The sequence below is a fragment of the Temnothorax americanus genome, unplaced genomic scaffold (genome assembly GCF_048541705.1).
Source record: "Temnothorax americanus isolate GAGA-0224 unplaced genomic scaffold, ASM4854170v1 Scaffold47, whole genome shotgun sequence".
Lineage (NCBI taxonomy): Eukaryota > Metazoa > Arthropoda > Insecta > Hymenoptera > Formicidae > Temnothorax > Temnothorax americanus.
The window spans coordinates 444,402-467,380 of record NW_027509624.1 but is presented as its reverse complement, the minus strand read 5'-3'; the positions used below and the strand labels follow the sequence as shown (position 1 = coordinate 467,380).

Below are 22,979 nucleotides of genomic sequence, written 5' to 3'. Positions count from 1 at the left end.
ACATATAATTGTCAGGGTCTTTACGAGTGACAGATGACATTGAATTTAATGCATTGTCACAATATAATGCGACAATAATTATTGGAAATTTGTACGTACGGAGATAAATGAAACGCAACAGAGAAAAACCGCATGTTAATAAATTCGATATAACTGCAATTCGGTCTTCAACCGACTTTTACCTAACAGTATATTTTGATAGATCATGGCATACTTTCTTTGTAAACTTTTTGAATTTTTGCAATATCTTCAAAATTGAAGAAAATATAGTACACGAAAATGTGCGTGACGTCATAATGTTGTTGCGAAATCTTTTGAAGTTGCCGTCATCAAAGAAACTTTAGAAAGCTATAACTTTCTCAAATTTGGGTTTTTTTTTTAATTCAAAAAGTACTAAAAATCGGCTTAGATTCTCTACATTAATTATGGATACCGCTTAATAAAAAAATTTTACTTGAAAACCCAATTATTATAGGTATTCAATATCAATTAGATACAAATTCGAGCTTTTAAATAAAGAAATAAAAATTTGGTGTATTTTTCAACACGACATAAGTCATTTTGAAATCAGTTCACGACTAATCAGGGTCAATGCTCAAATGCTCGTTAGAGCTAGATTATCGTGCAATTTGATTATCATGAATAATGATGTAAATTGTACAAATCGACGTCCCACGAGAATTTCCGTATGATCGAGAATTCTATTTATCTCGCCACAACAATGCGTTAAATCGCATTAGCATCATTATGCCGGAAATCTGTCGCCGCTCTAATGTGAGTGCACCATAATGAGGCGACACTTCTCCTTGCTGCTTATGCGCCGTGTTTAATCGTGAGGTCTTTCAATTTTTTCAGAAGTGTTTTTTCCTCGCAAGTGTTTCCGTTTCTCCAGCTCTCGCCGCACTGAACATAACTCGATATGTTGTACCCTTCCCGAGATAATGCAGTCACTGAATTAGCATTAGAGATAAAAAAAAGTCCGCATGCAAGATATGCAGCTTGATAATTGCAACCTAATTTTCGCGCTCATTACATTAATGATCATTAACATATTATGCATATGAAATCATTGAAAAGCAAAATATTATAAATTGTTATTCGTTATTAATTGTTAACGTGACTTTGCAACATGTGTTAATATCGCGCAAGCTAATTACAAACCACAAATGTACGACACAAATTGAATATATAATTAATAATAAAAGAATTATTTCTGTGGACTTTTGAGGTTACTATAAATATTTAATGAGCAAACAATTTTATTTCTTTGACGGATTTTATCGACTTTTATTGTGCGTATTGACGTTCTTTTTACTGTTTCTATCCTGAGTTTAATAAAAGTTATAAAAGGAACGGCGTGTTCAAAATAAATATTCGCGGATCGAATCATCGGGTACTCGCCATATTTCAGTCAGCTATTAAAATTAGCTTCGTTTGTTGAATATTGTTTACTTCGAGTTCGTCGAGTTTCGCGGGATCGTCGAAAATATCAGGAGTATACGCCTGATTTCAGAAACTTGACGAGGCAGTAACGAAGCTAATTATCATTATTGTACGATAGGAAGAGTAACGTCGAGTCGGCCTTGTTCTCGACCCTTAACGAAGAACAAATGCACAGATTGCCTCCGGCCGTCACAGTCTGTTCGCATAGAAAGGAAGTAAAGGAACACATTGATGACGAGTTTTATATGCGTTTCCGCATAAACAAAGGCAGCACAACTACTGTGTATTACATCGAAACTACGAAGCGTATGAACATACCAGATGCATTTTTTAATCCCGGTATACTTTTGACTTTCATAGAGATTGTTACTTAAAAAACGTTTTTTGTTATCTACATTATTACTAATTAACATAGATAGAGAAAACCACGTTATAGTAAAAAAAGAGACAATTACAATGCTGTTTTTCTGGCGATTTTTTAAAAATAGCCTCGAAACACTTTATCGTTAATATAATACATATTTCTCTAATATATATATACCCTCAAATATGCAGGGTACTATGTTTTAATATGGTATTCATACATTTTTAAATAACATCCACGTTATCTTAAACTGTGCTTCAATTGAGATAACAGAGTACACTTAGTTTTCATGTGGAAATATTACTGCGCGCGATAAAAAGTTTTAAAGTTAAAAGTACTTTTTAAATATATCAGAGTTAAAACGCATATATTCGTGAGCATGTGTTCTTTGAATAAATAAAATTGTAACAAAGAATAAAAACTATATAAAAGACAGTAAAAATGGAATTATCTTTCTATACATCGACAATAGTTAATAACGACCCAATCTGTGTAATGAATATTTATTTTGAATGTACAGTTTCTTTTTTCACTTTTATTAACTTCAGGAGATGAACAATAAAATAACGTCAATGTGTACAATACATAAGATTCGAAAGGGATGAAGAAAATGAAATATTGTCTTATTAAATAGCCATAATAATTTGAAGTCTCACTAAAGATTTTTCTTCCATTATTGGCTATTCAATTTCGTTATACATTTGTATTTCCTAATTAACTTGCGCAATTTTTTGATGAATGAACGTATGAAACAATCGTAAAATGACGATAACGTATTATTCCATTTCATCCGCGTATCTCTGTCAGAATTTCTCGGAGTGTGCAATAAAATCTACTTAATCATGGAGTATCCTTACAACACAAATCTAGACGAGATGAATGCACGAGTTGAGTAACTCAAGTCAAATAGCAGGGTGAAGATACAGAAGATTGCAGGAGCGGTAAGTGACTCGTTTATTCTTCCTCGTGCTGGTCGACGTAATGATCGGGTGGTTCATAAAAGCGTCTCTGAATAGGACGGATTTTTCTCAACTCTCTGATGAGAGGGAAATGTCGCGGAAAGCAATAACGAGTAAGAAAGTAAGAAATGACTGTACGATAACAACTGGTAGTTAAGTAATCTGGATTATAATGACTATATACCTATTATCGAGTCAAGACGGACTTCCAGCATATTTCCATATTAACTTGTGGCGGTTTTATTTAATGTTATATCACTGAACGTAATTTTAGATTCACTGCACGCGAAGATACATATGGGTGGTGAGTCACAAATTTTAATCGTTATTAGTGAGATTAACGAGAGATACGTGCTTCGGTTCTTCCGACATTTTTATCTTAACTCTTACGAAGAAATTTTTTTAAACTATGATTTTTTTATGTACATCTTGTGTATATCTTTGACTAATCTAAAATCGATTTTTTCAGAATTAAGAAATTTGGTTGAAAGTAAAAGTTTTTTCGAGAGAGCTAATTTTTTGTCATTACATTACTGTGAATGTGAAATAAAACAAATATATGCTTCTGTCTTTGCGGAAATATTAAAGTGAAAATAAAATGCGAAATTTCTTGTATTAATAAGAAACGAAAAAGATGAAAAAAGTCCGTTTTAAGTAGATATCAATTATTATGGCTATTATCATTATTTTTTAGGATTAATAGTAATACGCTTCACGTATGTACATTCACATTACGAAAGTATATTGCTTGCCGCGGAAAGATATTGTATTGCTGAGAATGCACTAATAGTGGCTCGGAGTTAAGTACAGTGCTTTTACCCGCATTAATATGCAAATGCAGGTTCGGATATAAATCTTGAGAGCATCACAACTGTCCAAGTACTTTAATTTTTCATTCAGAAGGCGCGCCGACGTAAATTACTCGTTTGCCCGTGCTACTTTCGTCATACGTCACGCCGCGTGCTTATTTTTCAAGAATAGTCGATTATTATACCAAGAGCATTTCAGCCAGCAACTTGTGAAGAATAAAGAGATCGTCTACGCTCGCAAAGATATATTTTTACTGCGAAGCACTTATCTTCGATATTATTGAACTTTTTAACCGCCAGAATTGCAGATTGAATAGAAGAAATAGAGAAAAATGTTTCAAAAGCTAGAAGCCACACAAACACTAATCGTTGTGAAACTTACCTTGCGCGACTTTGCACATACTCACACACATACACACACTCTTGACGAATAATATTATTAAAAATATTAATAAATACGAGTAGAATGATCGAAAAGATCTTATTGATCAATAATGACCATTACTTCCGCTGCGCATGCATTACGGAATAGAATTAAAACACGAAATGCGTTTCATAAGTCCATACGGCTAGTCTGATGCACTATTTTTCGTGTAATGTCACAGGAAAAAAAAGTTGGCGAAGTCGAAAAGATCGATGACAGTAGGCAGAAAAAATGGAACACAAGAAATGAAAGCATGCGTGACTTATGACTTAAGACTTAAAAGACAATATTTTACTTTTAGAAAAAGATAGAAGGAAGGAGAGAGAGAAAAAGAGACGAGTAAAGTGGTGACAATGGCGAATTGATATGTATCAAATGATCCGCTAAGAAATAGTAAAGAAGTTGTAATAGTAGAAGAAGTAGAACAAGAAAAATTCGAGCGTAAGGAATAAAATATGAAGGCAAAAAATAAGACAAGAGTTAATGTACCCTATTGTTCATAGGTCTGCGATGGTGAACGCCCGGCAGTCCCGACAATAGTCCAATCCCTACCAACACAATAATATAATAATCAGTGAGCTTCAATATGATCGCCGCATTATGCTAACCGCATTAATAACAATACCGGTATGAAATATTACCGACGTAGAATATTTGGATCTCGATTATACCTCGATTTAAAAATAATGCACGAATTTTAATATTTATAAAGAGGAAGTTTTAATATTTGAGAAAGAAGAACTCAGAGATGGGGCTCTGAAAAGATATAATGATAATAAAACGTGACAACCACTGCATAATTTTTTATTTCAGAAGATTATACTCAATAGAAAGACTATACGATAAAAGAAAAGGAAGACTATGGCTAGATAGTACGATATTTCTATCGAATTATTTTTTATTCGTGCTGATTCTTTCCTTATTCGGCTAAATTTTTCGTTTAAGACTTTTGCATCGATATAGGTGATTCCTGGCTCGCAACGAATTCTATTGAACAATAGACAGTTGCCTATATATACGACTTTATATCGATGTAACCAGCACGCGATCTCGAACGTGCGATTTAAAGCGCGATATTAGATATTGTAGAGCCCTCAAGGGCTGCAAGGGATGCGAACCTCGAGACAGAGATTGCGGAGGTACGAGCCGCTGCCATTCTCTAAGCACTTCTTCCGTTCACCCCCTGGCACGTCGTCCCACCACACTGGTGATGCCTCTCAGACTCCTTCAGAGACTTCTCTCCCCCATACTCCCTCATACTCCACGCGGTGACACCCATTTTCAGGCCTACTCGAAAAACGCCTTCAATCGCCTATTTACAAGACGCGAATAGCTCACGATAAAAAAGATCTGGATCACTGATTTGAAACTGCTTGTCGGAAAAGAGTGAGAGAGGGAAAGGGGGAGAGAAAGATAGAGAGGAGGCACTTGTTCGATACGATTGTACGGTTATTATAATTATTCTTCGTTCGATATAGGATTCTCCGCGGCACATATAGTTGCCTTGACAACGCGGATACATGCTGATCGAATCGTTCAGTATCGAATACGAATACATATATGTCGAGCGACATAATGCGGTGCGCGGCGTGAGATAGTGTGTATCCCGGAGTTGCTATACCGGTCTGAAAAATCGTGAAAACCAGGACAAGGCGGGAAATTTTAGAATTCTGTATGCGTGGTGTAGGACTTTTGGAGAAAGAGAATTATCATTTTTCAAAGACTCCGCGCGAAGCCGTTTTTAATACCTTTCCTCTTTCACTTCCTTTACTCGCTCGGCACTTTCGCGACATATCAAAAAGATAAGAAAAGAAGTAGAATAAGATGTATTTTATATGGAAATATAAAGTAACGCAGTTATATTATTATATGTGTGTGTATATATCTTGTAGATACATAGAGCAATTTTTCCTTTCAATTATACAAACGATAATTCAAGATGTTTAGAAACCAATTATACTATGCAATCTCGATACTGAATTATTAACAATATTTAAACAAAGGGCTTGCGAACTAGCTAGATATTTGTGCTACCAAAATATATTCTGAACAATAAGAATAATCAACAAACGTTTCGACTATAACTGTGGCCTTCTTCAGTGTAACATACATAAAAATAAATCTGAAATAATAGGAGATATATTGAATAAAAAAATAAAAATGAATAAAGAAAAAGATATGAGTTTAAAAATTAAATATTTATTATTTATTACCATTACAAAAAATAATGTTAAATTTAATAAAGAGATATGTACGCGCGTTCGAACGATTCCAAATGTATGGTAATATTGGATGTAAAAGGAGGAACGGGAAAAACGAAATTGGGAGAATACTTAGCTGCCGATATGGGGATCCTTTAAATATAAAAAATAAATATTTAAAATTTGTAACACTGATGCAAGATACGCATTTGAGACATATGATTAACGTGGCAAAAGAATTAAAAGAAAAAAGAATAGAATTATTGGATTTATCTAACGATATAAAAAATATATTAATAATAAATTACAATAGAATAGCTAATAAATTTGATGGAATTAATTTAGAAAATATAATAGATGGAAATTTTATACATTCTAAATATAAATCAGGTATTTTATTGAAAAATTTAAAACTTATAATTTTTTGTAATACGTTAAAACCGTTAGAATCAATAACTAGAACAATAATACGGCCCTCTGATTGGCCTCTGATGACGCCTTCAGACTATACTTAAGACGATCTTGGATATAAGACCCGACTATGAATACCGGCCTTAAAGAATTATATATGAAATAGAAATATAGAAAAAAAAAAAAAGACTGAAGAATATAATAAAATTAAAAAATTTCGGTAAATCTTTTTTTAACAGAAATCGGTAACCCCTTTATTATTAACAATTTTTATTAATTCTATTAGTCTTCAGTCTTTTCTACCCCTATTTCATATATAATTCGTTAAGATTTGGTTGATCAGTTCTGGAGTTATAGAAATTTCTGTAAATTTGGCACAGCATACATACATACATACATACTTACATACATACATACATACATATACACACATACCGACATTTTTTTCAATGCAATATTTCGACGTTTTAAAACACTGAACATATTGACGTTAAAAACTCAAAAAACAATCTTTTCTTTGGTTTCTTTTACCCCTATTTTATATATAATTCTTTTAAATTCGGTTGATTAGAGCCAACTTTATACGCAATCAAAGGTTCATAGGTATACGAATTTACGAAAACAAAGCTTCCTCTATAAGGAAGCCAAAATTATACATAATTTAACATGATATTTATTTAAGGGGTTAGACCACTGTGTTTCAGGATAGTTTTCAGGAATTAATTTCTAACAAAATATTTATGAAACACCAGTAATTTTTTTTTTTTATCTTCTATACACATTGAAGAACGTGTCAAAATTTTGTTGCCCAAAAACATATAAAACTCGTCGAGTTAAGCCGCTTCGCGCATCCCTATGATTTTCGGATGGTGTACATGATTACATCATACACACAATATTATTTTACCGGTGTTCGATACGACAGTCATATTTTACGTATCAAAAATTGTTTTCGCGTTGAGCGTAGACATTTAACTTCCGCGTCTTAATACTTTTGTGAAAGACCGGAAGACATTGCGTTTCCAAGATAGTGTCATATCTTGAGACAGGAAAGGACGGCAAATCATTTTTCAAGAAAATTCACGCGCGCATCTAAAGGTTAATACGGCCACAGAATGATTTTTTAGATTGTCGCGAAATGATTTCGCGTAAAAACGCGTATCGCTGGCTGACTAACGGAAGTGAGCATAAATAGCACAGCGACGGAGAAATCTGATCGGATCAAGCGCGATATATGAGCGAATCTTTATTCGCGCTTTTTGAATGAAAGCGGCTACGGATATCTATACAATAAGCCCGTATTCGCAAAAAGAGTACGCGGGATTACGAGCTCGCGTAAAAAAGAGACGCGGGAAGCGATTATAAATATCTCCGCGACGCTCACTCTCGCGTCATAATGCATTTATAATTCTGCGTTAAATGCAGCGCGCAAAGCGAGTGCATTAAGCCATTACCTGCTTGAGACCTGAGTTTATAGGAAAATACGGAGTGCACCACAGAAATGCACAGATGATATTTTCAGGATAAATATTACGGGAATAGATTTTTCTATAATAAAAATATCGAAACAATTTGAACTATAAACTGAGATCCTATCAAAAATAAATTTTTTGTTCGCAAATAAACTTTGCAAGTAGATGACGAGATAGGATCGGTATGAAATTGTCATATGATTTGTGAGGTGGATTTTATTTTCTAATTTAATATTTAGATGTTAAGAGAGATATTTAATAATGTTTAAATTTTGCAAGTTTGTTTGTGTCCGATTTAAATGACAATTTTAAATTGAATATATTCAATTGCATGTGTGTGTCGCAAATGAAGAGCGATGTGAGCACCGGTTTGGAAAGAACGAAGACAGGTCGACAATTGTAGCAAACAAATCGTTGAGCAAGCATTGATAAGAGGAATTGGTAGAAAGGAGGAATCATGAACGAAGGACGAGAATACGCACAAGAGTTAAAAAAAAAGGAACAGAGAGAGAGAGAGAGAGAGAGAGAGAGAGAGAGAGAGCAGGTAAACGGAGAAAGAGAGTTAGCCGGAGGGGCGGCGAAGGGGGAAGACAGTATAGATAGAAGAGAGAGGGAGAGAGGAAAACGAGGACTACAATATGGGTCAGTTATTGATTGCTCCCTAGTCGACTCTCCGTAACGCCTACCATACACCTCCGCCGTTCCTATCTTGTTATCTTAGATACCAAAACTGCGACCACCACTTACCGTCCTTTAACATCGTCAGTCCCTTTATGTCGCGTACAGGCTTCGCACAGTCGCGGAACGGTGTTTTTGCTAACCGACAACGCGGTTCTGCTGCGATCTCGTTAAATTCGCGCGCAAAGACGTTGCGCGGACAGCGATAACGTATGATTGCGTGTCGTGTCTCGATATCTTCCCGATTCCCACATGCCGCAGGGCCCTAAGTCATACTACATCAGCGGTACACGTTCATGTGTCGTGCGACGACTGCGGGAGTTTGGGCGACGTCTGTTCGTAACTTTCCAGCTGTCAAATCCCAAGCAAGTCGTATATATCGAGAAACGCAGAGCCGTCTTGCGCCATGCACATAATAAAATATAAACAGCATTCCGCGCAATATCGTATCTGTTTGTCGAAACGAGGCGAAATTCCTCGAAACAATTGAATTCTAAGTGGATTTGAATTGGATTCTAAATAAGGCTATTATTTATGAAAGGGAATTAATTTATCTTGAATTAAATCCATACTAACAATAAGCAAAATGTGTTTTGGATACTTTGGAAAATTTCTACGGCAAATAAATTCTACCGTAGAAATTTTGTTCAAATTTCACATCTGCAACTTTTTAATGTTAATGACACTAAATACGCCAGTAATTAAATTAAAATTCTGGAAAAAGTAGAGTTCAAAGCAAATAACGGTTCCGCTGTTCGATTGCAAACTTAAGAAGCTTGCCAAAAGTCCTGCAGCCTACTTTCAATTACTTATAATGCAAAAAATCAGCGGTGTTTTGATGTTTCAGATTTAAAAAGTTTAATATTGACAGCAATTTAATTACATAATTTATCGTAGTTTATAGTGAGAAAATTGAGAACACATTCGAGGAATTAAGAACGTATATGCATTATTAACTGTAATGATTCCTTATAAATTGCCAGCCGACATTAAGTAAATTCTTGATGACTCTCGCCCAAAGGAAAGCGGTCAAGGCTGAATCGGGGTACAGCGCAGGAAAAATTATGTAGAAATATTTCCGACCGAAGAGCTCCAGCGTCAGACTCACGAATTGAGAAAAAAAAAGAAACGCGTAAGAGGATTAAACGTATCAATTAGCGACACCGAATGAACAGGATGAATGAACGTAGTTCCTGGCAGCGATAACACGGTCGATGGCAAGTCCCACGTTAAAGGATAACGAGAGATCCATAATAGATTAATCTCCACATTCACATCATTAAGATGACTTAAAATTGACAGCCTCGTATTTATAATCATTACATTAATCTCATATCAAAAAGCGTATCGGGTGAAATATTTCAAATAAATTTTGTATCTCTTGACAAATGGTTTAATAGATACTTATACTTTTATTAGAAATCAACTGAGAGTATAGGCTCAGACGATTATGAGAAGCAGAACGATTAATCTCGTAAAATCTGGCATTATTAAAATATTATACGATTGTTGTGAAACATGCATTTCATAATATTGTAATACGTGAGATACTTAATGAATCTCACATTATTAAATTGTTGTTCTTTCGAATAATATGAAGTTAAATTATCAATAAATAAGAATGGATAGAATACGAAAAATTAAAAAGTAAAACTGGTAAATTTTTTATTATAAGAATATATTTAATTATCATTATTGTGTATTTTTATAAAAATTAGTAAAAATACACATTTTCTGATGGTAAAATATTTTCTATTTTTCTTTATGTATGTCAAATATATATCAAAAAATCTCTATTCCTTTTTTGTATCAATGTATATGGTATTTATAATCTTGGAAGCAGGTATAAAGCGATGAAATGCAGATTTCCAATTCTATGTAAAAAATATTTTGGAGGCAGAAAATACATATTATATATATACATATATATAAAATAACTAAATTAACCATTTTTCTTACTGTGTTTTTATAGATGATTTATTTTTATTTCATATGAATAATATTGTAAAGTACATAAACATCTTTCAATCTTCATCATTCGTGGGATATGAATATCATAAGGCAATTTAAATAAAAATATTTGTATTCTAAAAATATCAGATTTTATAGTTGTTATAATTTTATTTTGCCTCTTTCTCTTTCTTCTTATTTTCCATTATCTGATTAATAAACTCGAAAATTTATCCATTATAATTTACTTCACGTAAGAATTTATGATAAAAAATTAATCATACAAATTATTAATATTAATATTAAGTCTATGGTATTCACAATTATGTTTCCTAAAAATCTTACGTTTGACAATTTGTGTAAAATGTTCAATAAAGACGGTTGTATTTCCAAGATTAAATGTTTGTATTAATCTATCGTAGAACTTCAACTATCCATTTCAAGATACTGGATCTCTATAAGGTGTTATATTTATCTATAATTTTGTAGTTCTTAACTCAATACATTAGGATAAGTATATCTAGTATATAACTTTCGCAGATTCAATACCTTAACCTTAATGAAATGAAAAATCACTCACCGATATGATATACAGCGGCGGTGTGACTACACTGAAACGGCACTGAACTGTAAAACAGAAATATAAATATAAATTATAGCAGTGTCCAGAAATAATTAATATTTAAGAATAAGAAGTATTATCCGCGTACATAAAATAATAATAAATGATTAATTTTGCGAATAAGGAATGAAATAAAAAATTATAATTTACTCACCCCCTGGTTGCTCCGTAGTCGCCCGATGCCTCCCAGGCCTCCTCCTCCTCCTTTCAGATTCCATTGTTGCACTCACACAACACTTACTCTGCGAAAACGCGGTTAATCACGATTGCGCGCGAACTAATTATCAGAGTATGACACGTGGTAGAGTATATAATCGCGTGATACTTTGTGTAACACTTCCGATGTTAATCACACGCGACACGTACCTTATTATATTCCGAGCGAATAACGCGAAGAAAGTAATACAACCGTACGAAGCAACGATTCGATAGTTCGACACTAACAGCGACGCGTAGCACGAGTTGTCAATCGCGAGAATTAATTAGACGACCAGGCTGATAGTAATTAATTGAAGGAAACGATCGCGTTCAATATCTCGTTGTTCTTGTCGCGATCGCGTTTCGATGCGTAATGCGGGGACACTCAGAGCGGATCTGCCGACCCGAGTCTCGCCGTGCGAATAACACGCTTTGGCCTCGGTACGCGGCAGCGCGCGTACGCCACAAAACAAACACCAAGGCCGTACGTTAATCAATCTATTTTTCCACAAAATATTTTAAGTATTATGAAATGTTTATACGTTGAAAATATTTTTTATATTTTAAATTAATTTCAATAAATAAGTTATAATATTTCTCTTGTTTTGTAAACTTACATTAGCGTTCCTTATAAGATAGAGATTAACTCTGTTCGATCGAAAGAATGTCTCGAAATAGAAATATCGTTACTTAATAACTATTTTTAACTGTTACATGCGAGTTATTTACTCCTTTCCTTTTAAGTTAAAAATGGTTTATATTATTAGTAGAATAAAATTTATTTTGGTTTTGATCGAAAAATTATCTGTGTAAATTAACATATTATTAGTACTTTCAGACTTTTATTAAGATAAAGAGAGGAATAAAATTTTACAATCTTAATAAATCTAGAAATATGATTTTAAAATAAATCGAGAAAATTAAATTAAATTATTGCACAAAATATCGCGATTTATTTCTACTTTAGCTTATTAAAATCACACCATTTAAGTGTTTTTGCGATGTAAAACATCAATGAGGAATAATAATAAAGTATTTCTATAAATACTTTTCTCCGATCAAAACAAAAATAAATTTTATTCCTTAAATGAATATTGAATTCTGACTGACATGTCGATATCGAGAACACTTAATTTTAAACAAGCGCGCATTCAATTAATAAATCAATATCTTAGCAATATAAAAATTATCATTCAATATTACCTGTTATTATTACGTTATAAAATGTAATAAAGAATGTAATAAATAACAGTATTTTTTATTTTTTTTAATTCTAAAAATTTATTCCTACACTACAGATTTTTTAAATAAATAATCGTGTGCTTCTCAAATCACTTTCAGAAAAATTTTACGAGATTCACAAAAACTTTACTGACATACGTATACGTATACACGTGTGATTTTTTTTAAATCAATTGTTGAATTGTGAAAAGCAAAACTCAGCCTATATCTCAAGATAAATTACGCAAGTATTTTTAATTCATGTCGCAAAATTTAACTGATGCAAGACTTAAATAAAATGTTCCTCGCATGAGAGTTTCTCTAAAATTATTTGAATTTAATTAAATTCCACATTTCAGTAACATTAACATCCGAGGTTCTCTTTATTTATTCAACGTGGCGTTGAACCAATTTTGAATGACGGACATATCGTCGGTGAGAGACTCGATATTTCCGTTGAAGATACGGGAAGCTTTGCAAGCTAAGATATATCTATCCTTAACACTCTGCTCTTTGTGAATAGAGATTTAAAGCGTGAGATTATTCGAAGAATTTCGCGCGTTACAAAGACCGTCTCGCTAGGCAAGAAACAGGATCGACGAACAAAGCGGAGCACAACGATGACAGTTCAACAGCTGCGAGATTTGTATCAGCCTCAGGGATGCGATATATATCGGCATGCCGAAGAATTGCTCGTCAAAAGGAAGAATTGTATAAGAAAATTGTAATAATTTTTTAGGACGAGCGTGGCCTAGTAGACAGCGCACTGGTCTATTGAGCCGCCAAAGATCCCGGGTTCGATTTCCGGTAGAGCTAGAAAAATTATATTCGCTCGTTCTCCTCTCGGAAAGCAATGGTAAACCACCGAAAGAGTATGTCTTGCCAAGAGAACTTCTCTAAAAAATAGCTGTTCGGAATCGGCGTTAAACCGTAGGTCCCATATACAATGTGTATAATCCATGTGCGCAACACATGTATATGAAGAGAAGTCATCACGCTCGGACACGAGTAATAGGACTGAGGTGAGGTACGCAAACCCAAGCATTTCCTTATAAACGGTGTAAATAAACGAGAACGTATTTCAATCCGTTCCAAAAAAAATTATTACCAAATTAATAAACAGCTATGCGAGTTATATTTTATATAATTTAAGCGGAAAGAGCAAACGCGAATAACAAACGAAGTGTTTTTTAAAACATTAGCTGAAAGCTGAAGCTCGTTTTTAAAAACTTTTATTCTTTTTTCATTTGTTCGTTTTTCCCGTTTAAATTTATATAAAATATAACTCATATAGCTGTTTATTAGTATGGTAATCATTTTTTTTGAAACGGATTGAAATACGTTCTCGTTTACATGATTGCTATAAATCGAAGCTATGAATATTTGAGAATAGTTGGATTATTCGTATGATCTCAGGTTATTTCAAATATCCAACGAGATTAATTGGAGTTATCACAATATTCGAAATATTGGAATAGATTACAAAGAAAAAAAATTAAAATTCGAAGCGCTTGATTCAAAGTATTTAAATTCCTGAAAAATTTCAATATTTTGAAAATTTATATCGTATCTTTTGCTTATTGAAAGAGTGACCTCAAAATCGCGTGTTTTTAGCCTATTTTGGTGGTCCCTCGAAATTCGAATCGAATTGTATGCCAAACGATGCTATATGATGGGATATTAATCTCAAAAAAATTTAAAGTTAAGCATAGGGCTATAGTTTAGGAGATACGCGGGGTCGAAGTAGACAAATTCCCAATATTGTCCGAGTACAATAGACACAAAAAGGAAGTTAAAACTTCTTTGATAAAAGTGATATTTTGAATAGAATTAGTCCGAATGGTTCTCTGACCACCGTACTAAAAATCCACTCCGTCCACCCCTGTTGCTTAATTTTTTCAAGGGGTAAAACTATCCCCAAAAGAAGTTTTTGCTGAATTTCTGGAAAACGGATAGAGATACGAAAAAATGTTTTGAATGGAAGTTGTTTGTCTAATAATTCTGCATAAAAAAGGTCTATTTTATTTTTTTCGAACAACCCACTTTTTGGCCGGAAACCGCGCCTGAAAAAAAAATAATTTTTGAAAATAAAGGGAATCTTCTTAAGGAACTATCATTACAAAAATTACCCATACAACACACTTGTCCAAAAGCGGGACATAAGACGTCTGAAAGACGCCTTTTAAACATCTTTTAGACGTCTTACTAAAAGATGGCTAAAAGATGTCTAAAAGATGTCGAACAGACGTCTTATATCCTGATTTTGAACATAGTGCTGTCTGGAAAGTGTCGATATTTTAAGATATACAATAATTGTAGAAAGATTTCAGTTATCTTATATAAGTATTGCGAAGTGTGATTTACATCGCATGCATGTGATATTTAAAGTGTCTTATATCAAGATACTTAAGATAACGCAGTACTTAAAATAACTAAAATCCTTCTACAATTATATCTTGAAATATCGACACTTATTTTTGCGATGAAGGTTTCTTAAGAGGAAATTCCCTTTATTTTCAAAAATTATCTTTCTTTAGGTGCGGTTTCCGGCCAAAGAATGAGTCCTACGAAAAAAATGAAAAATACTTTTTTTTGTGCAGAATTCCTAGATAATCAACTTCCATTCGCGAAACATTTTTTCGTATCTCTATCCGTTTTCCAGAAATTCAGCAAAAACTTCTTTTGGGGATAGTTTTACCCCTTGAAAAAAATTAAGCAACAGGGATGAAAAGGGTGAATTTTTAGTACAGTGGTCAAAGAACCATTTAGACTAATTCTATTCAAAATACCACTTTTATCAAAGAAGTTTTAACTTCCTTTTTGTGTCTTTTGTACCTACTTGGACAATATTGGGAATTTGGCCACTTTGACCCCCCGTATTTCCAAAACTAGCCCTATGCTCAACTTTAAATTTTTTTGAGATTAATGTCCCATCATATAGTATCGTTTGGCATACACAATTCGATTTGAATTTCGGGGGCCACCAAAATAGGCTAAAAACGTGCGATTGGGATGAATTAACAAAATCTTTGTCAATTTGGCGTGAATATTTTTGTTCAGATGTTTAATTGATATAGAAACGTGCATATTATTTATATAATTTTTTTAACAATGACCTCATATTTTTCATGCTTTTTGAGTATTACATTAAAAAATTCTATTCCTCAATACTTTTTTCCCTTGTCAAGCTAACAGTGATAAGTGACTAGATTGACTAGAATAACCGTAATTCAGCTTCGCGCGCATAGGAATTGAAAATTATTATACAAGCATTATGAGTCAGGAAATCGATCAGGGAAGGCTTGACATTTATGTCCCGACAGTTGGTTGCAGTGTTAATTTATCGGGTTACAATCGCGGTTGCGCTACTTTTCAATATTACGGGATACTTGATCAACCGTGTGCGGTATATCGCCTGTCGAACGTCGTAAGATTTATTCGCGCATACAGTCGCGTGCGACTGTGAAACGAGAAGTGATTCCGGCTACGGGGTCACGAATTAATTGATTTTCTCTGTGACAAAGTTACATCACAAACAGTTAACAACAGTTGACGGGTCGCAACTTTGAAATCGATTTGCAGGTATGTGTGCCTGTTCTACCCCGTTCTCTCTCGCTTGTTAGTTTGGATACACGAACATCGCATCGTCGTAATACCCACTACACATGGTCGGCACATCGCATATCGATCCCTCCGAGCGGTTTGCAAAAAAAGAGGAACTCTCGTGGCGCGTTAAAGCATATTCCCGTATCACGTAGTGTCAATCGGAGTGATCGCGATAACGAGATGAACCCACCGAGAATTTTCCAACGATAACATTTATGGTCATCGTTATTTAAATGATTTGACATAGTGGTAGATAAGTATCAAGTAGCTTACACAGCGTTTTATGTAGTGATAGGCACAAGCATGTGCTATCTAGCGCTATACATATACATATAACAACTTGCAATCAAGTGTCAAGCACTTTATATAGAACTTTATATATTATATAACTTCAGGTATAAGTAGTATACATTAGATAAAGAGTAAATTAAGCATCTAACGATATCTCTACGTCAACTATCGTTAAATATAACGTCAATAACTAAAATCATACGGACGGCTCTTGCGACATACGTGTCCATACAAATGCAACTTTTAAAGAAAAATCGATTTAGTTCGATAAAACTTTTGCTATCGACTTGACATATCGGCCCGACAGAATAATTTCCGATTGTACATACTTTTTCTAAGTTTCGAGTCATTTTGACAGCTGCCCTGTTTTTAATCAATCCGCGTTTCTATATACGTTGTACGACAGCGTTGTAAGACTCACGCGCTCGGAAATTGCACGAATCGCCGATTTTCCGTTGCTCTGACATTTTAGTTGGAAAAAATTTCACGTTCTTAACAGCCGTGACTTTTTCGTGCTTTCACGATGACTGTCCATTTTATCGTTAGGAACCATTGTGGTTCTTTCCCAATTTCTTCGCCGCAAGTCCGATTGATCGTACAATCAAACCACGCAAACGTTCCACGCAAACCGCTTAACGTTTTTACACGAGTCTCGGTAAGCACGCCCTTCCATTCAGCGCGATAAGTAGTGGATCACCCTTGTCTAACAACTCGGTGGGTGTTACCCGCGCTAAGAAATGCGCGAACTTCCAGGTCATTAACGACAGTTTTGAAGTATTAAGAACAAGGCACAGCATCCGGAAGCTCTTGCAAAGTATTAAGTAATATGATTCGGTATAATTCCTCCATTGTGCGGTGTCATGAATCGAGAAACTAAGACAGACAGCCATAATTTTCCGATAAAAACATTGCCTCATATTGATAAATATAATAATTATTTTACGCTGTGATTCCCCGCATTTCTTCGCGCTAATCTCTGAAGTTACTTCCCTCCGGTAACGAGTGTCAACGAGTGGTTAAAATGCGCTTAACGCGCTCCATTTTCCCATGTTGACGAGAGTCCACAGGCTGCAGTTTTAATTTCGTTCATCAAACTACTTGTTATGTGTGCTCTCGCTAACGTCCACGTAATAACGTGCTTGAGATATTCCCGGACGGTACGCCTGACGGTGCACAGGAATGAAGCATGATGAACTTGGAAGGAAAAGGTATGCATTCGAAAATAGACACGCGTACCTCCGCATTCTATACAAGAGCAGTTAACCGAACGATATAAGAAATTCCAGGCTCGAAGTTCAAGACAAACAATGAGTAAACTTAAAGCTGATGTGAATCGATGTAGGTAATGACAAGGAAAGAGAGTTTTTAATTCAGTCATATCATATTTGATTTTTACAGCACAACTGATTTTATCGATCATGAAGTTATTCAAATTGAAAATTAATTATAACTTTTTTCGAAATTTAATGTTTTAGAAATGTAAAACTGCATGGTTTTAGTAAAGCATGAATTTTCTAGTTGTAACAAGTCATAAATATTAAATTGCCGCGAAAAATATCATACTTCATATTTGTGAGGGTGTAAAAAAAATATATATAAATTTGATGTGATTAAAAAACATAAAATAGGAATACAAATTTAATATTTGCGAGAGCGTGTAGAGAAAGTAACGGTTTCACTAGTAGGAAAATATTAGCATCGAGGATGATGAGTGAATGAAAATGAGGTGCCACACGAAGGTACGACAAGTTCCCCATCAAGTTTGGCGTAATATCGTCGTCGTAAATAAATTTTCGACGGCCATTCAGGAATATGAACAGAAAGTTTTATGGCAAGTATCAAAGATGTGAACCTATCGCGCCAAGTATTTCCGGTGTTCTTATTTTACGATAGAAGATATCTCTACGACGGGATCAGTTCGTAGATTCGAAGTTTCTCAATTGCGCGCAGATATCGGATCTTGTGTTTTACTGCTGGTCATGAGCGAAGCTAAGTTTAGCGATTCGAGTACCGCGTCAAAGCTTTCGAAGCGACTTGATTTTCGATAACAGAGGTGACGTCATTCGCTCGCAGGCCTCAGCGGGATAGAATGAATTTTACTACGTTCTTCGGAGTCTTAGCTCACTGTCTTTTCGACGATACTGTCGCATCGATGTTATTATTTTGTGACAGTCGAAATAACTCTAGGTCTACATCTATCTAACGGTAAGTTGAAATGTGCTTTCGAAGAGTATCGTGTGGAATGCATAATACAGTCTGAGTATTGTTTCTCAGAAGTCATGTGAATACTTTATATTATGTTATTTATATATGCTAATATAAATTCTATATTGATATTCCTATATACACATGAATCGCTATACATTCTTGACGTTGACTTTTGCGATTTCGTCGATGTCTCACAAAGAAAAATCAATTTATTAATAGCATTAATAATAGCATCGTCATGTATGGCGAAATTTTATTGTTCTCTAAATTATCGATCTTTTTCTTTCTTTCTTTCTTTCTTTCTTTCTTTCTTTCTTTCGCTAATTGATCCTATATGAAGTATTCTTTTCATTCTTTTCATTAGTTCTTTTTAAGGTATTTTTTTGATTAGAAAAGAAATCGTGTCGCAAGCGTGGGCGTGTTAAGTCCTCTCAGCAATATGTCAGCGAACAAAAGATACGCTACATAAAGAAAATTGATTGATAATTTTATTTTTGATAAGTCCAAGCTTCCGTAAAGATTAGCAGCTTGAAAATTGCTTGTGATCATAACTGTCATATGATTTCTTTAATCGTGTTATAAATCACCTTTCCTAAATCCTTCTGTACTCAATTCTCTCCCTTTCCTGTCATTGAAGCCGTAAAAAATCAACGTCACGCAAACCATGCAAATTCCTGTCGATCACGACCGTCATCTACAATCGCTCCTCGTTCCCATTATATAATCCGAACTAAAACTCGACGATTTTAACTCTTTCGATGCGATTATGTAATAATTATAATTTATCAGTTATTATATAACGGGATTAATAAAGGAGAGAAAAAATATTTAAAAAATTTTGGCCAATTATATATATATATATATATATATATATATATATATATATTTGAAATTAAACCATCATATTTTTATCAAAAAATATAGTATAAAACTATACAAAGCGCGATGTTTTCGAGCAAAAGAAAACAATAAGATGTTTGAATTAAATTTTAAGAAGGGTGAAATTCTTAAAAAAGAATAGAAAAACGACTCACATTTAGGAAACAATAGCGAGAAAGACTTTATCTAAAACTTAATGGATGTCAGAGAATACACAAAGCCCAAAAGCTGCAGTAACCACAGAAGTGAAGATGTTTTAAGAAAATCTTGTTTGGACAGAAAGAGGAATGAAACAATGAACAAATAATAAATAACAGAGTTAAAAGGAAGTATCTAAAGTGATATTCGAATCATCTGTATACATATAATATTTCATACTTCCTATGCAATATACAGTATTACTGCAGAATCGAGGTCGTCATCCGCACCGAAAGAGTTAATATGTCGCCGCTTGTTGAAAACCAACTACCACCAATCTCGCCCACTCTCCTCAACCCAGTGACGGACGGTGCAAAATATATTTACTACGTAGCGTATGGGTAGGTTGGTAGATAATATATAGAAACGGTCAGCGATAACCCCGGGCGTGCCCCGGGTCCCGCCCGCTTCATAACTAGATAAATGCCTGGATCATAACTTACGGATGAGAGACGCGCCGGTGCAGACTCCTCATGGACATGGCTCTGTTCTTGCTGCGACTCGTGGTGGTGGTAGTGGTGCTGATGGTGGTGGCGGTGGTAGTCGTGGTGGTCGTGGTGGCCGTCGTCGTCGTCGTCGTCGTCGTTGTTGTCGTCGTCGTCGTCGGCGTGATCACCGTGGCCAAGCCCGGGAACGGGCTGGCACTTCCGTTTGGCGTGGCGCGGCGTGGCGCAGCTGCTGGGGGAGCGTGGGGCTCCCCCTGGGCCGCCACGGCCACCGCCGTCGACGTGAGGCCCGCCGAGGTCGCCAGGCCGGTACGCCGGAAGGGGCCCGAGGTAGCCGCTAATCGGCGTGCTAATCTGCGGGCGAGCCGACGGGCCAGGCGCGCCCCTGCGGCACCGGCACCCACGCTGACGGCGTTTCTGTGCCACCCCCCGTGCCCAGGGGGTGGTACACACACTGGGCTCGGTTACCGCACCTGACCACTACCGTTCCTCTCGCACTTCCTCGCACGCGGCTTCTTCTCTTCAGCTTTCGCGTATGTATCTTCTTTTTCTATTCTGTTTCGTTAATAGTCGTTATTCACCGATCACCCCCGAGCCCGTACACGTCTCGGTTGCGATTTCATCAATGTTCGGTCTTGGTCGCTCGGTTGTCAGTCGAATTCTTCTTCTTTCAATGGCGAACGTTGCTTGGTGAATCGTGCGTGCATGCGTGCGTTCGTGCGTGCCGCTGAAACACGTAAAATATGAAACGTATTATAATGGACGGCATGGAAGTGAAGGGATGAAGGTGATTAATTATACCGAGAACAAATTAGGAAGGGTGGTACGAACAATTAAAAACTAAATTTTTCTGACCTATTTTATCCTAAATGAAGTACGAGCCGTTGTATCAAAATGAATTCAATATTAATATTAATTTTTTAACATTATAATATAATAATTTTAAAATCTTTTTACACAAATCTAGATATTTTTGTGGATTTTTAATCAGTAACGATAATTAATATAATAATAAAATCCAAAATGCCAAAAGTTTTATTTATTTAAAAAGCAATATTGAATATATTATCTACTTTTGATGCCTTTAGTATGGAATTTAGAGCCGTATTATTACAAATTTGAGAATCACCGATACAGGCGTGCTGCATGTTGCGGGACAGTATAACGATGATGAATGCAGCAATAAAATAGCCGCGAATTGGAAAGATATTAGAGCTTGTACATCTAGCGCCGAATAACGTTACAAAATTCACCGAGTTAACAAATGTTTACGATACTTTGTCGATTTAGCGACACCGTGTTTGAAAACCGATCGAGCCGTATAGCCGACCCAAGCCACTTTGCGAAATAAGCAATAAATATGTGCGCGTTGAATTTTAATGCGCGACAAACTTGACAAAGGAGTTTGTCGAGAGTACGTCGCTTGTTTACCCCTATCGATACGAAAATCGTTATCGGGCCGGTTCGTGTGGAAATGTTGCGATACTCATCGTCAGACGTGTAATCAAAACGAGTGCATCGGGAGGCGAATGAAGAATATCATCTCGACTGTGTGTTTTGTAAAGTTCACTATCGAACCATTTCCTTGATTAATGCGGCAAGTAAATCGAGGGTCTCGGGGTGTCGTTATCCCTCCCGCGGCTGGCATCGGACGGTAAGGGAAACGGACGGCGCTCTCTCTATCGCTCCCGATATAGAAATTTCAGTGTTCGTATTAAAGATGGTGGGCCGTGGACCGTGGACCGTGGTCCTCGTTAAACTTTAAATTGAAAAATACCGTCGGGTATATCGCGTTATTGGAAAATTCCCTCGGTGCGCACGCGCCCGCGAACTCTTCCCGCCCCTTCCCCCGGTGTGTTTTACGCCACGAGACAAAAATCAGATTTTCGAATATTTTACGCCTAGACTACAGCCCACGTGTATTGGATTTCGCGCATTGAATATCTGATCGACTATATAATAATCACGCGTGAGGTATTGAGCTGTCGCAGGGCGCAGTTGAGGCCGCATTACTGGCAACTGCTCTCAGATAACAATCGCACTGTATCACAAAAGGGAAGCTTTAACGAAGCCGAAGCTTCGAACCATGAACGTCCCAAATCTTTTGTAGGTGTTCGCATCGCTCAAATTTTCCTTAGGTCAATGTAAAAATTTTTGATATTAATTACAATTATTTATTTTTTCACTTTTCGTACTTATATCGTAAAAATTATCTAAACAAGATGTCATATAAATCTCGTTATATAAATGTGTTTATAATATTGACAGAATTTGAGTTAAGCAAGCGATTGCGACACTTGCAATAATTTGAGCACGTTCATCTAATTATGTTGAAAGAAGACTAAAATGAATTTTTATTGCAATAACGCGAAGTGAATCCTTCGTACAGAATAATTAGAATCCCGCTAGGATGTCGTAAAAAAAGTGAGTGAAAACATCCGTTGAAAATTATTCCGGTTGATATATATTCAACGTTATTATTGATAACCTCGCTTTTGAAAATTCGGATGAAAACCTCCATGATACGCACTCGTAAAATCCGAAATTGCCGTCCAGTCGTTTAAGTATTATATAATCTGGTGGTGGCAACCCGCCCTAT

At 35.4% G+C, this 22,979-nt stretch overlaps 1 protein-coding gene across 9 annotated transcripts in view; it reads right to left on the bottom strand.

Annotated features, from left to right (window-relative positions):
- Nucleotides 1–22,979, bottom strand: part of Ih (hyperpolarization activated cyclic nucleotide gated potassium channel Ih) — a 141,447-nt gene that overhangs the window by 113,910 nt on the left and 4,558 nt on the right. For all 9 annotated transcript variants that reach the window (XR_013258720.1, XM_077417057.1, XM_077417063.1 and 6 more), the window contains exon 2: nt 20,378–21,107. Coding sequence is in view for 8 of the 9 variants with exons in the window: in XM_077417057.1 (XP_077273183.1) it covers nt 20,378–20,415 (38 nt within the window). In the remaining variant the exon portion in view is untranslated. The remainder of the gene's footprint in view (nt 1–20,377; nt 21,108–22,979) is intronic.